This window comes from Octopus bimaculoides, chromosome 14 (genome assembly GCF_046866305.1).
Source record: "Octopus bimaculoides isolate indiv1 chromosome 14, ASM4686630v1, whole genome shotgun sequence".
NCBI classification, from domain to species: Eukaryota; Metazoa; Mollusca; class Cephalopoda; order Octopoda; family Octopodidae; genus Octopus; species Octopus bimaculoides.
Genome location: NC_142941.1, coordinates 7,983,008 through 7,997,382, shown reverse-complemented (window position 1 = coordinate 7,997,382; position 14,375 = coordinate 7,983,008). Strand labels below are relative to the sequence as shown.

General features: G+C 37.4%; 1 protein-coding gene across 5 annotated transcripts in view; it reads right to left on the bottom strand.

The window, feature by feature from the left end:
• Positions 1-1,324: 1,324 nt before the first annotated feature.
• The window catches only part of LOC106875035 (protein yippee-like 1), a 63,346-nt gene continuing 50,295 nt past the window's right edge, over positions 1,325-14,375 (bottom strand). For all 5 annotated transcript variants that reach the window (XM_089362276.1, XM_089362278.1, XM_089362275.1 and 2 more), the window contains exons 2-5: positions 11,916-12,126; positions 10,622-10,665; positions 7,506-7,614; positions 1,325-5,656 (exon numbers count right to left, since the gene is read on the bottom strand). In XM_089362276.1, coding sequence (XP_089218402.1) covers positions 5,567-5,656; positions 7,506-7,614; positions 10,622-10,665; positions 11,916-12,020 — 348 coding nt within the window. In that variant the 5' untranslated portion in view covers positions 12,021-12,126 and the 3' untranslated portion in view covers positions 1,325-5,566. The remainder of the gene's footprint in view (positions 5,657-7,505; positions 7,615-10,621; positions 10,666-11,915; positions 12,127-14,375) is intronic.

Sequence of the window (14,375 nt, the reverse complement as noted above, 5' to 3'; positions counted from 1 at the left end):
ATCCAAGTGAGGTTTCCACTAATTTAAGGGTAACTTTCACTCACGACCGCATAGGGACCAGAATAAGTTTCTTGCTATAGAGGAGCTACATGGCTTCTGCATGCAAGTTGAAGTTTTCAAACCAAAATTTACAGCCTAAAACGGCAGGTCAACTTATATACTCTCTCTTTTACTTGTTTCAGTTATTTGACTGCGGCCATGCTGGAGCACCGCCTTTAGTCGAATCAAATCGACCCCAGGACTTATTCTTTGTAAGCCTAGTACTTATTCTATCGGTCTCTCTTTTGCCGAACCGCTAAGTTACGGGGATGTAAACACACCAGCATCGGTTGTCAAGCGATGTTAGGGGGACAAACACAGACACACAAACAACACACATATATATATATGACGGGCTTCTTTCAGTTTCCATCTACCAAATCCACTCACAAGGCTTTGGTCGGCCCGAGGCTATAGTAGAAGACACTTGCCCAAGGTGCCACGCAGGTGGAATGAACCCGGAACCATGTGGTTGTTAAGCAAGCTACTTACCACACAGCCACTCCTGCGCCTCAAAATAATTTTGGAGGACCACAAATTCTATGTGAAGTATAGGAAGGTTTGGAAAGATAGGGATGATGTGTGAATGTCTACACTACATGCTTAAAATATACAGTGCTCACCTTATACAGGAGTGGGTGAGAATTCATCAAAGAGGAGATGGAAAGAGAAATAAGGATGGTGATGATGATGTGTCGGAGAATAAGAGTGAGTGGAGACAGGTGACATGAAACCGAGAATTTGCCACAACTAATGAGGGCATAGAGAAATTCCTGGAGGAGCATTGTGATATACTATACTGCTATATGCACCTCAAACTGGGGCTTGTTGGAGTAGAAAAAAAAACCCCTGAAGTTTTTGAAAGAGGCACTGGCACTCCGTCGCTTACAATGTCGAGGGTTCCAGTTGATCCGATCAACGGAACAGCCTGCTCGTGAAATTAACGTGCAAGTGGCTGAGCACTCCACAGACACGTGTACCCTTAACGTAGTTCTCGGGGATATCCAGCGTGACACAGTGTGACAAGGCTGACCCTTTGAAATACAGACACAACAGAAACAGGAAGAAAGAGTGAGAGAAAGTTGTGGTGAAAGAGTACAGCAGGGTTCACCACCATCCCCTGCCGGAGCCTCCTGGAGCTTTAGGTGTTTTCGCTCAATAAACACTCACAACGCCCAGTCTGGGAATCGAAACCGCGATCCTATGACCGCGAGTCCGCTGCCCTAACCACTAGGCCATTGCGCCTCCACTTTTCGAAAGAGGAAACAAAGAGAAACAATAAAAATACAGCTGCAAGACATTTTTATTGAAAAAAAAATGTTAAAAAAATTTTCACAGAAAAAAAAATCTGACAATAATATTTTTTTTATATCTGTTGTGAAGGAAAAAAAAAATGTGCTTAAAAATGACTAAAATAGTGTATTGCCTCTCAATCGAAGTTGTATTGGAAAGTTGCCACTTAATGCTATGATCAGGTGGCAAATGTAATGATTTATATATATATATATATATGTGTATATATATATATATATATATATACATATATATATATAATGTGTGTGTGTGAAATAAAAATAAGAAAGAGTAGGGACACCAGATTGCCAAAGTCAAGGAAATCATCCTCACAGAATAAACAGTAAACAAAATTGGTGATTGACTGATTCTGACTTGAAAAACCAGCAAGCAGTGTCCGTCTTTTACTGAAATGGTAAACCGAACATGGAAGGGAAATTTGTGGTGTTGAAAAATATAAGAATTATTAAACAACTTGTGAACCACAATCACATTAAAAAAAAATAATTTAAAAACTGTTGATTAATCTGTTTTTAACAAAAAAACAAATTTCAATAAAAACCCATTTCTTTCTGAAAATCCAGCCCACTATTGAGGCAGCTTCTAGGCAGTAGTTCATCCTGCTAGAAACAGAAGCCAAAGTCCCTCAAATCACACCCTACTATCTCAACAAAGGAAGGAGAGACAATGGAAAACGTAGTTTTTTTTGTTGTTTTTTTCCCTTTTCAAATATACAAAAAGACAGAGGGTGTTGGTCACAGCTGAAACACCTTTTGATCATACATAGGCCTGCCTAATCACAGGCTGACCTGGGGCTAAAGAACAACAACCATATTGGTAAATGTAGCTTCCAGGCTCTCTTAAAAAAAAAAAAAAAAAGGAAATTAAATTGAGCAGGACAGCAAATAGGCTAAAGTTGACCAAGCAATTTCTACTGCAACTGGTTTTAGCATAGCAGCATCAACTAGCAATGATGTAGAGCTGGCAGGCCCAGGAGCAGCAACGGTAGCAAAGGGTAACATCGAAAGTTTAAAAAAAAAAAAAAAAAGTTTTCTTCATTCTTTTTTTTTTTGTTACTACCCTAAGCACGGAGGTATAGACAAATGCTTTCTTTACAAATGTGTAAATGTCACTTGTAGATCAATTCTGGCACGAGAAGAAGAGTTGTGCTGGAGCTATCGCAGCAAAATATATCTCGCTTAACCACTGGACAGACTGACCGAGAGAGAAGAGAGAGAAAGAGAGAAAATGAAAGTGAAAGAGATAGACAGATGAATAGATAGACAGACGTAGATGGATAAATAGAGATGATTAGAAAAAGAAAGAGAAAAAAGACTGAATTTTTCGGCAAGTTAGCAATGCTTATAAAGCAATGCGGATATGACAGATAAGTTAATCCAGAGATTATCTAACTCAAAGAAAAACATAAACTTAATATGAGAGAAAACAGACATCCCCACCCTTCAACAAAAAACATATATATATATATATAAAAATATACACATATATATACATACAAACATATATACGTACATATACACACACACACGTATATATATATATATATATATATATATATATATATATATATATATATATATAAATAAATATATATATATAAATAAAGGTAAATAAAAAATAACATGAAAATAAATTAAAATTTAGCAATTAAAAAAATACACAAAAAGTCCCACTATAAACACAAAGAAAAAAAAACAGACTTTTATTACTGCAGTTTTTTTTTGTCATTATATATATATATTTAAAAAAAAAAAAAAAAAACTTTTTAATTATTGTTTTTAATTAAAAAAAAGAGAGAAAGGAAGAAAAATGTTTTATTTTTCACTGTTAAATAGATTTTGTTTTTCTGTCTCAGAAAAAGAAAAAAAAAAAAAAATTACAAAAAAATAATTAAAAACATGAAAAATAAAATGTGAGATTGTTTTTTTTATCATATTTTGTGTAGTTGTTTTTTCTTCTTTTTTTATCATTGTATTTGTTTTTTTTTTAACTATATTGTAAAGGATCTCCTGTATGTGAGTGTCTGTGGGGGTGGGTGGGTGCGAATGCGTGTTATTATTGTTGCTAGGATACATCATTAATTAATTACCACCAACCACACAAAATATGGTCAGATAATTAAGCAAGTTCATTGTAATGATAATGTTGATAGTTGTAATAATGATGACAATAATAAACTATATTGATGATGATGATGATGATGACAGTAATGATAATAATAATAATAATAATAATGTCCCTTGACATCTCTGGTTCAGATTAGGGTGCAACTTGTACGAATTAAAGCAAAGCCAAAATGATAATAATAATAATAATAATGATAATCCTTTATACTATAGGCACAAGGCCTGAAATATTGGGGGAAGGGTTAGTCGATTACATCGACCCCAGTGCTCAACTGGTAACTCATTTTAGCGACCTCTGAAAGGATGAAAAGGTGAAGCTGACATCGGCAGCATTTGAACTCAGAATGTAAAGTTGGAAGAAATGCTGGTAAGCATTTTTTGTCCAATGCTCTAATAACGATTCAGCCAGCTTGCAGCCATAATAATAATAATAATAATAATAATAATAATAATAATAATAATAACGGTTTCTGATTTAGGAAGTTTTGAAGGGAGGGGAACAGTTGATTACACCGACGCTTTCTCCCTTCCCACAATACTTGACTGGTACTTTATTTTATCGACCCCCACCCCCCGCGTTCATCCCACGGCCGCGAAAGGCTGAAGTGCAAAGTTAGGTCTTGGTGGCATTCGAAAAGCAAAATATATAAGGGGCCCAACACATACACAGCAAAGCATTTTCAACTTTGACTCTCCAATGATTCTGCCAATCTGCTGCTACCCCAAAATAATAATAACAATAATAACAATAACAATAATAATAATAATAATAATAATAATAATGATGGTGGTGGTGACGATGATGATGTTGACTATGGTGGTAGTTAAGAAAAAATATATAAGGTACTAATGCGAAGGCCCATTACCCCACAAGAAAAAAAAAAAAAAAAAAATGAAGGAGAAATACAATTACAAAAAAAAAAAAAACCCAGACAGCATAGTTAAAAAACGAGATCATTGGATAGTTATTGTCGTTGGTGGTTCATGAGAGAAGTTGTTCAAAGAGAGAGAAAGAGAGAGAGAGAGAGAGAGATGTAGTAGTAACAGTGTGTGTGTGTGTGTGTGTGTGTGTGTGTGTGGTTGTATGTGTTGATAGTGACATGACAGCAGTGAGACGAGGACAAAAAGTGATGGTGAAATGGTGTAGTGTGGTGTGGTGTGGTGTGCTGCTGTGGCACGAGATGGAGTGGTGAGGTGCATTGTAGTGTGACATTGGATGTATGTAACCCCAATTACAAATAAGGCATAAACAGCTGATGATTACAGATAAATAGTAGTAGTAGTAGTAGTAGTAATTGTTGTGGTGGTGGTGGTAGTAACAAAGAAATGGAAACTGAAGAACTTTGGCACAAAGCCAAAAAAAGAAAATTGGGGAGGGCAAGGAGAAGGAGGGAGGGTGTATATTGATCACCCCCAGTAGTTTACTGCTACTCATTTTATTGAGCATAATAATAATAATAATGATCTGAAAGCAATTAAGCTTCTGTTTGGGGATTATATAGAGGGTAGTGAAAGTAAGAGGAACAGAAAAAAAGAAAAGGGGAAAAAAGAAAGAAAGGAAGCTTTGAGAAATGGACTGTTGGTTGCAATAAAATGCATTGGGAGGTATGGGCAAGCATGCATGTTCGTTATATGTGTGTGAGTGTGTGATGTACACATGAAAGACAGAGAGAAAGACATAGACAAAGAGTGAAAGGAAAAAAACAAAGAAAGAGAGAGAGAGAGAGAGAGAAAGAAAGACAAACAGACAGACAAGATATGAATAGAGAGGAGAGAGAGGAGACTGTAATGAAATGATGGTAAAAAGAAAGATGGGAAAAGAGAAAAACAAACAATTAAAAACAGAATAATTAGCAAATGGATTCCGTTTTCTTTTCTTTCTTTCTTTCTTTCTTTCTGTCACTCTTATTTATTTATATATATATCGTTTAAATAATATTTTTTTTTTTTTATAGGAGTGGTGGTATGAAAAAATTTTTTTTCTCCCTCCCTCTTCCTTCCTCTCCTTCAAAAAGTTCCTGCTGTAGTGGTTTAGCAGAGGAACAAGCCATGCATCACCTCTGCCGTGCCATCAAAAATGTCTAACTTCACTCCCAGCCATTGTCTTTAATCATGTGGGCCAACTCAATAATGAACTTGCCTTCTTTGTATTTTTGGCTCGTTTCAAAGGCATGTTCCTGTGGATAAATAAAAAGAAAAGAAAAATGATATAATATATATTAAATAATATATAGTAATATATAACATGCACTTGTACATCACACGTACATGTACTTATGAATGATGAATTTTAGTGCTTTGATGTAAGAGGGAAAAATGTGCTTAGTCTGAATTATTATAATTGCTTGTAAACTACATTGAAAAAATTTCCATATACTAAATGAAACAAAAAGTTAAGTTAAAAAGTGAATTTTGAGCTTTACTGATGTTGATAAGTGAGTCTGTTGTAAAGTCAACATTTTGAAAGTCACTCAATTATATTTTTCCTTGAACAAGAGAAAAAAGTATGTATTATACACAGTAGATACATGACACACACACATATATATATTTTGAAGAACCTACAAGAATAGGTGTAAGCGCTAATATTTATAAAACATGTGACATTAATAAAAATTTGTAAATGTACAACCATCCAGATACCTGAGTACCTTATTTTTTCCAACATATACATATATATATATATATATATATATATATATATATATATGCTAACTGCATACTTTTATTTCCAACATATGTTTCGAAGATTACAAATTATACCTTCCATAGGAATTGGCGATCTTAAAAATGTAATCTTCTCTTCAGGGAAATGCAGGGGAACCAGCTTAAACGTAAGACATTTTAACCGAATATGAGAATTATAGTTGGAGAAGGTTATTGCATAATTTATTTGAAAAAACCATTGGAGATTAGGACGCTACCAGATAGTACGTTGGACACACACACATACACATACTGATATATAATTATATAGATATAATTATAGTACAAGGGTATGAATAAGAACACTGACAATGCTTGAAATAGATGCTAAAAGCTCTATAAATCACCTATTATTTTACTCTGTTAGCACAGGTTGAAAGCGAGCTAGTGAAGCAATCAGATCTCTAGCCTGCTTTCAACCTGTGCTAAATAGAATAAAATCTAGACAGCCTGGTTAATCCAGGTTATATATATATATATGTGTGTGTGTGTGTGTGTGTGTGTGTGCGCGTCTATGTTTGCCCCTCACCACCACTTGATAACTAGTGTCCCTGTAACTGATAGAACAAGGATTAAGCTTAAAATTTAAAAAAATTTTAGAAAGTATTAGGGTGGATACATGTGGCTAAATATTCCTTCAAGGTGGCACCCCAGAATGACTGAAACAAGTAAAAGATAAAAGACATACACACACACACATATATTAAAGAATGCAGACATGAGATGTGTGTATAATTGGTTGGTTGGCACTCCGTCGCTTACGACGTCGAGGGTTCCAGTTGATCCGATCAACGGAACAGCCTGCTCGTGAAATTAACGTGCAAGTGGCTGAGTACTCCACAGACATATGTACCCTTAATGTAGTTCTCGGGGAGATTCAGCGTGACACAGAGTGTGACGAGGCTGGCCCCTTTGAAATACAGGTACAACAGAAACAGGAAGTAAGAGTGAGAGAAAATTGTGGCGAAAGAGTACAGCAGGGTTCGCCACCATCCTCTGCGGGAGCCTCGTGGAGCTTTAGGTGTTTTCGCTCAATAAACACTCACAACGCTTGGTCTGGGAATAGAAACCGCGAGTCCGCTACCCTAACCACTGGGCCATTGCGCCTCCACTATGTGTATAATATACAAGAGAATTTAGAACTGCAAGACAACTGAACAGTGGGACAACTGAAATGATAATGTAAAGTCAAAGGTGTCTGGTTTCTTTTTTAATTACAGCTTATCTTTTATACACCCATGTAGAGGTTTCGAGAGGGAGAGAGAGAGAGAGATATGGGTGGATAGACATAATCTACAAAGAAATAGATAAACAACTTACATATTTCCACCCAAGGGTGGTTTTACAGCATTCACAGTAGATATCTGCAACTGCATGAAGACCTGTAAGGAGGACACGCTCTTCAGCAGGGCCACACCCAACATTGACACTGAAAGGAAAGCAAAGCAGAAAATATTAACTGAAAGCATGAAAAAAAAAAAAAAAGAAAAAAGAAGAAAGCGGCATCATAAGGGGTCAGAAGTTTTCAACTCCTTGTTTTATGTCTTTTGTTTCCATTGTATCAGTCTTAACCCTTTAGCATCTTATAATAATTCTGCTTGTTCCTCCGTTACTTAGTCCATCCGTAATGCTTCCACATAATTAGTTGAAGTGGAGAGGGAGAGGAGGTGGTGAGTGAACTACTATTTTACTTGTTTCAGTCATTTGACTGCGGCCATGCTGGTGCACTGCCTTTAGTCATATATATATATATGTGATGGGCTTATTTCAGTTTCTGTCTACCAAACCCACTCATTGGTTGGCCTAACGCTACAGTGGAAGATACTTGCCCAAGGTGCCACACAGTGGGACTGAACCCAGAACCATGTGGTTGGAAGCAAGATTCTTACCACACAGACACGCTTGCCTCTATATTCCCAAAATTGTAAAAATTGTTTCTCAAATTAATCAAACTTATTATTATACTTGCTATAAATATATATTAGTTTGTGTATATATTAATATTATCTCAGTTTAAAAAAACCATGACAATGTACTTCGCCATGTAATATTATAACTTGTAAACTATCTCATCATTTCGCATTTGTCGTGCTTCTATATGTTGGTTCCCTGACAATGAATACATGTGGAATTCCAGCATCTCTTACTTCTTTGGAGTAGAGTACACATATATTTTGAAACATATGTAGGAATTAAAAGAACTTTTATTTATATGCGTTTTGCTTCATTTATTGTTATTATTCATATATATATATATATATATATATATCTTATTTCAGTACATGTAAACCCCAACACTTGATGTACATCCTTGTATTGTCTCCCTCCATCCTTCGCCCTGGTGGCATATAAAAGAAATCATCATCATCATTATTATTAAATTCAAATATAAATCCCTATTTTGGCCTATGTAAGACGTTCGAGTCCTGGCATAATGTATTTCTACAAACATAGTATATCTAGGATGCATTATCTAACGTGTTCTCGTTTCAAAGATGACAGTATGTGATTTGAAGGACATTTTTTTTGTTATTTGTACTAGGTTGGTCGACCATATAGTCTAAATACTCGTTCGTTGATTTCACACGTTGGATAAACATTTGAACATTATGTAAAAACGAATCCTGATAAAGGGAGGTAATTTTATGTATGCACATTATAACCGTATTAACTCCCTTTGATAAATGCTTACACAAAGCTTTCTCTCTCTCTCACACACACACACAAAGTTATAGTAGCCAAAATTCCCTCAACATCATAGCCCTTAAAAATGGCAAGGACAAATTAGTTAATGATCGGCATAGAACTAGTGATTGCGTGACTTGTTGAGAGACTTTTATAAGTTACAGCTCGAGGATACAGTGGGACTCTTATGATACTCATTTGAAAGGGATGACAACTAACATACATACATCTATAACCCCCCTTTAATTTTCTCGGCCGTTTGTACTCTGTGTAAGCTTGATCTATTACATATAAATATCTATATATTTCATCATCATTTAACGTCCGCTTTCCATGCTAGCATGGGTTGGACGATTTGACTGATGACTGGTGAAACCGGATGGCAACACCAGGCTCCAATCTAATTTGGCAGAGTTTCTACAGCTGGATGCCCTTCCTAACGCCAACCACTCAGAGAGTGTAGTGGGTGCTTTTACGTGTCACCCGCACGAAAACGGCCACGCTCGAAATGGTGTCTTTTATGTGCCACCCGCACAAGCCAGTCCAGAGGCACTGGCAACGATCTCGCTCGAAAATCCTACGGGAGCCAGTCAGGCGGTACTGGCAACGGCCACGCTCAAAATGGTGCATCTCATGTGCCACCCGCACAAGAACCAGTCCAGGGGCACTGGCAACGATCTTACATGGCTTGCCGGGTCTTCTCACGCACAGCACATTTCCAAAGGTTTCGGTCAGTAGTCATCGCCTCGGTGAGGCCCAATGTACGAAGGTCTTGCCTCACCACCTTAGCCCAGGTCTTCCTGGGCCTACCTCTTCCACGGGTTCCCTCAACTGTTAGGGTGTGGCACTTTTTCACGCAGCTATCCTCCTCCATTCTCACCACATGTCCATACCAGCGCAATCGTCTCTCTTGCACGCCACAACTGATGCTTCTAATGTTCAGCTTTTCTCTCACGATACTTACACTCTGACGGGTATGCACACTGACATTACACATCCAACGGAGCATACTGGCTTCATTCCTTGCGAGCTTACGTATGTCCTCAGCAGTTACAGCCCATGTTTCACTGTCATGTAGCATGGCTGTTCGTACGCATGCGTCATACAGTCTGCCTTTTACTCTGAGTGAGAGTCCCTTTGTCGCCAGCAGGGGTAAGAGCTCTCTAAACTTTGCCCAGGCTATTCTTATTCTAGCAGCTACACTTTCAGCGCACCCACCCCCACTACTAACTTGGTCGCCCAGATAGCGGAAGCTATCGACTACCTCTAGTTTTTCACCCTGGAATGAGATTATACTTAAATATTCATTGCAAATTCCGCCGAGGTCATCTTTACTTTTCATCTTTACGCGGTAGATAAATTAAGTACCAGTTGCGTATTGGTGTGAATCTAATCGACAGGCCCCGCCTCCCCCCAAATTTCGGGCCTTGTGCTTAGAGTAGAAAAGAATATCCTTTGTCTGAAAATCTTTAGTCTTTGCCTTCTTTCTGTTTGCAAATATACACACAGACATCAGTGAAGCAGAAGTGAAGACGATGATAACAAATCATCTTCAGGGGATCTGCCTTTGAAGACATGTGGCACAAGAGGTTCCTTCTTTACTTGAAAAACAAGTAAAGGTTAGTGAAAGGAAGGGCATCCAACTGTAAAACAAAATCTCAGTAGTACATTCATTTAATGCATGCGGGCATGGAATAGAAAAAAAATGGATGTAAAAAAATAAAAAAAGAATGAAATGAAGTAATACTCACACAGAGTTGAAGAGGTAGGCACGTCCTAAACTTCCTTGGAAAGACTGTAAAAGAAACAAGAGAAAAGATGAGATGAAGGACAGCAGATGATTTGCTATCATCGTCTTCACTTCTGCGTCACTGATTTTCAGCAAAGTACAGAGGGAGACAAACCCACAGACACACACACACACATATGCACACATACACATGCCTATGTACACGTAAAGTTCATATTTATTAATTTTATGTGGAAGAGGTTGACAGTAACTTCGAAGTTTCATCTTGCTTGCTGTCATTGGACATCTGACAGTGAGCAAGCCAAAATTTCATATCAACCTTTTCCTTCTAAAAATTAAGATATATATATATATATATGTGTGTGTGTGTGTGTAGGGGCAGGCGTGATTGTTTGGTAAGATGCTTGCTTCCTAGCCACACGGTTCCAGGTTCAGTCCCACTGCATGGCACCTTGGGATGGGAAGAAGTAGAGACAAGTGGATATGAGGGAGAACAAAGGAAAGAAAGGACAAAAGAAAGCAAAGGAGAGACAAACGTAAAAGAAAAGCAAGTAAACAAAGGAAGACAAAGTAGAGAGGAAAATAAGATATAAGGGGACATGGTGGAAAGGAGGAGACATAGAAGACAAAGGGAGACATGGTGGACACAAGGGAATATGGTGGACAAGAGACATAGAAGACAAAGGGAGACATAAGGTGGGACAGGTGGACATAAGGAGACATGGTGGACAGGAGACACAGAAGACAAAAGGAAACATAGTGGGCAGAAGACAAAGATGACAGAAGTGGACAAAGTAAACAGGGAGACACAAATGGACGGGGCGGGGAAGAGACACACAAATGGACAGGTTACTTAAATGGACAAAAGGATACACAAATGGACAGAAGGACACACGGATGGACAGAAGGTTACACAAATGGACAGGAGACTCAAATGGACAGAAGGACACACAAATGGACAGAAGGATACACAAATGGACAGAAGGATACACAAATGGTCAGATGGATACAAAATTGGATAAAAGAAAGGACAAGACAAAATGAACAGTCATGAAGAGAAGAAAATAGGAGGATAAAGTGGACATAAGAAAAAAAAAAAAAAGTTGACAAAATACAAAGAAAAACAGAAAAACACAACAGAAGCAAGACAAGGAAACATTTGAAGGAGTCACACACTTAGAGGAGACAAAGAAGAAAACAGGTGAAGAAGGAAGATGAAGAAGAGAGAAAGAAAATTAAAGAGAAAGGGAAGAAAAGAAGAATATGGAAGAGAAGGCGAAGGAGGAGTTAGTTACCTTGGAAATGAGTTCATCATGGTTAGCAAGATGTGCACGGCAATGCACACAGCTGTATGTGCGATGGCACTTGGGCGGTAAGTAGGCTTGGAATGTCTTCACCATTCTTGGAAGCAGTTGTCATGGAAACATAGCCGCTCGCACTGACGTTGTTCTGCTAGTGCAGTCACGCCACGGCTGAACAAAACGGAGGTCGTCAAAGTGAGGGGACCTGTGGACAGCAAAAAATAAATAAATAAATATTAAAAACAAACACACACACAAAAAAAAAAACGGATGATAAGATGAAAAAAGAAAAAAGATAACTGAATGAACATAAACCTATGGTCAAAGGCTCTCCGACTGTGGCCATCACATCTAATTTATTTTATTTTTTAATCATAACATATCTAGGATTTTATTATCCAATATGTCCTTCCTTTTTCCCATTTCATAGCAGGATATCATTTCAGAGAGTTTTAACTGCTATTTCTAGGAGATTGAGTATCTACACACGAGACTCCTTCATGGGTTTGTTAAGTTGTGGATGATGGTCTTGCTAAGTCAGATTTACTGGTTCAATATGATAAATGTCATTTTCAAAATAGGGGCCAAAATCTATGTGACTGCATATTGACAGGACTTTTCTTTCCCCTATTCTAAGTGACGGGGACGTAAACACACCAGCATCGGTTGTCAAGCAATGTTGGGGTGACAAACACAGACACACAATTACATATATATATATATATATATATATATATATATATATATATATATATATATACATATATATATATATATATATATATATATATATATATATATATATATATATATATATATATATACATATATATACATATATATACGACGGGCTTCTTTCAGTATCCGTCTTCCAAATCCACTCACAAGGCTTTGGTCTGCCCGAGGTGATAGTAGAAGACACTTGCCCAAGGTGCCACGCAGTGGGAATGAACCCAGAACCATGTGGTTGGTAAGCAAGCTACTTACCACACAGCCACTCCTGCGCCTGATGATGTAAAAAAAAAAAAAAAGCTGTTGATAAAAAGGAAGTACCAAAAAATGAGTACAGTAGAAACCTCAGTTTGCGAAGGCCTCTTATCACAAGCAAATCAGTTTATGAGTTCATGAACAATTTTGCGAACATAAAACATCTTGAGTGACAAACATGCAAGTTGGCAACAATGGTTAGCAACAGTTGGACTCAGTGGGAGAGCATCACTCGCTAGTTTAGCTTTCACTCAGTGTACATCATCATCATCATCATCATCGTTTAACGTCCGCCTTCCATGCTAGCATGAGTTGAACGATTTAACTGAGGACTGGTGAACCTGAAGGCTGCACCAGGCTCCAATCCGATTTGGCAGTTTCTACAGCTGGATGCCCTTCCTAATGCCAACCACTCCGAGAGTGTAGTGGGTGCTTTTACATGCCACCAGCACGAAGGCCAGTCTGGAGGTACTGGCAACGGCCGCGCTCAAAATGGTGTATTTTTCGTGCCACCTGCACAGGAGCCAGTCCATCGGTACTCAAATTCATTGTGCCTTCTCTAGAATTTCCTATGGGGAAAATAGTTTTGGTTTATGAACATTTCGGAACGGCCTTCAGGAACAAATTTAAGTTCATAAACTGAGGTTTCACTGTACACAAAATTATTGAACACATACTAACAGGACAGGAAGTAATTTTCAGAGAAACAATTTAAGTGACAAGGAAAATAAATAAATCGTGTAACAAGCAAATAACACAATTTAGCAGCTGTAAATTAAGAGGTTATGAAATAGCTGAACCAAAGTAACAAGAACAGGATATCAGAAAATAGAACAAACATTGAATTGTAATTAGACAAACAGGAAAACTTCAAAAGAACACAGCTATACATAGATAAGCAGCAGTAAAGATGACACATACATTTATTTACTGGAACACAAATCAATGCAGAATATATTATAAACTTGTATAGACATTCTAATATCATCATTATCTTTCTAAATCGTGTTGCGTTTCACATGGAATCTTTGGTCCTCTAAAGCTGTCTTGGTGTATAAATTGATCTAGCATTTATTTTGTGGCTGTGAAAAAATTGATTTATATGCTGGGAAATATGGTAGATAAATAAACAGCAGCAAATATGACCAGCACATTGATTTGCTGTACATGCTATATATATAAACAACAGATTGACAAATGAAATAACAACAACCATAACAGGTGTAAGAATCGCTGTGTGATCTAAGAAACTTGCTGTGTAACCATGTGGTTTCAGGTTCAGTTCCACTGAGTAGCACCTTGTTACATCTCATCTGCATGGTATACTACTAGATCCTGCCAAATCCAAGACCCTAAGTTGGGTCAAGGTGATGTAGTATCTTTTATCTTTTACTTGTTTGTCACTAGGCTGTGACTATGCCGGAGCAATAATCCAGAACTTATTCCATCAGTCTTTTTACACCAAAC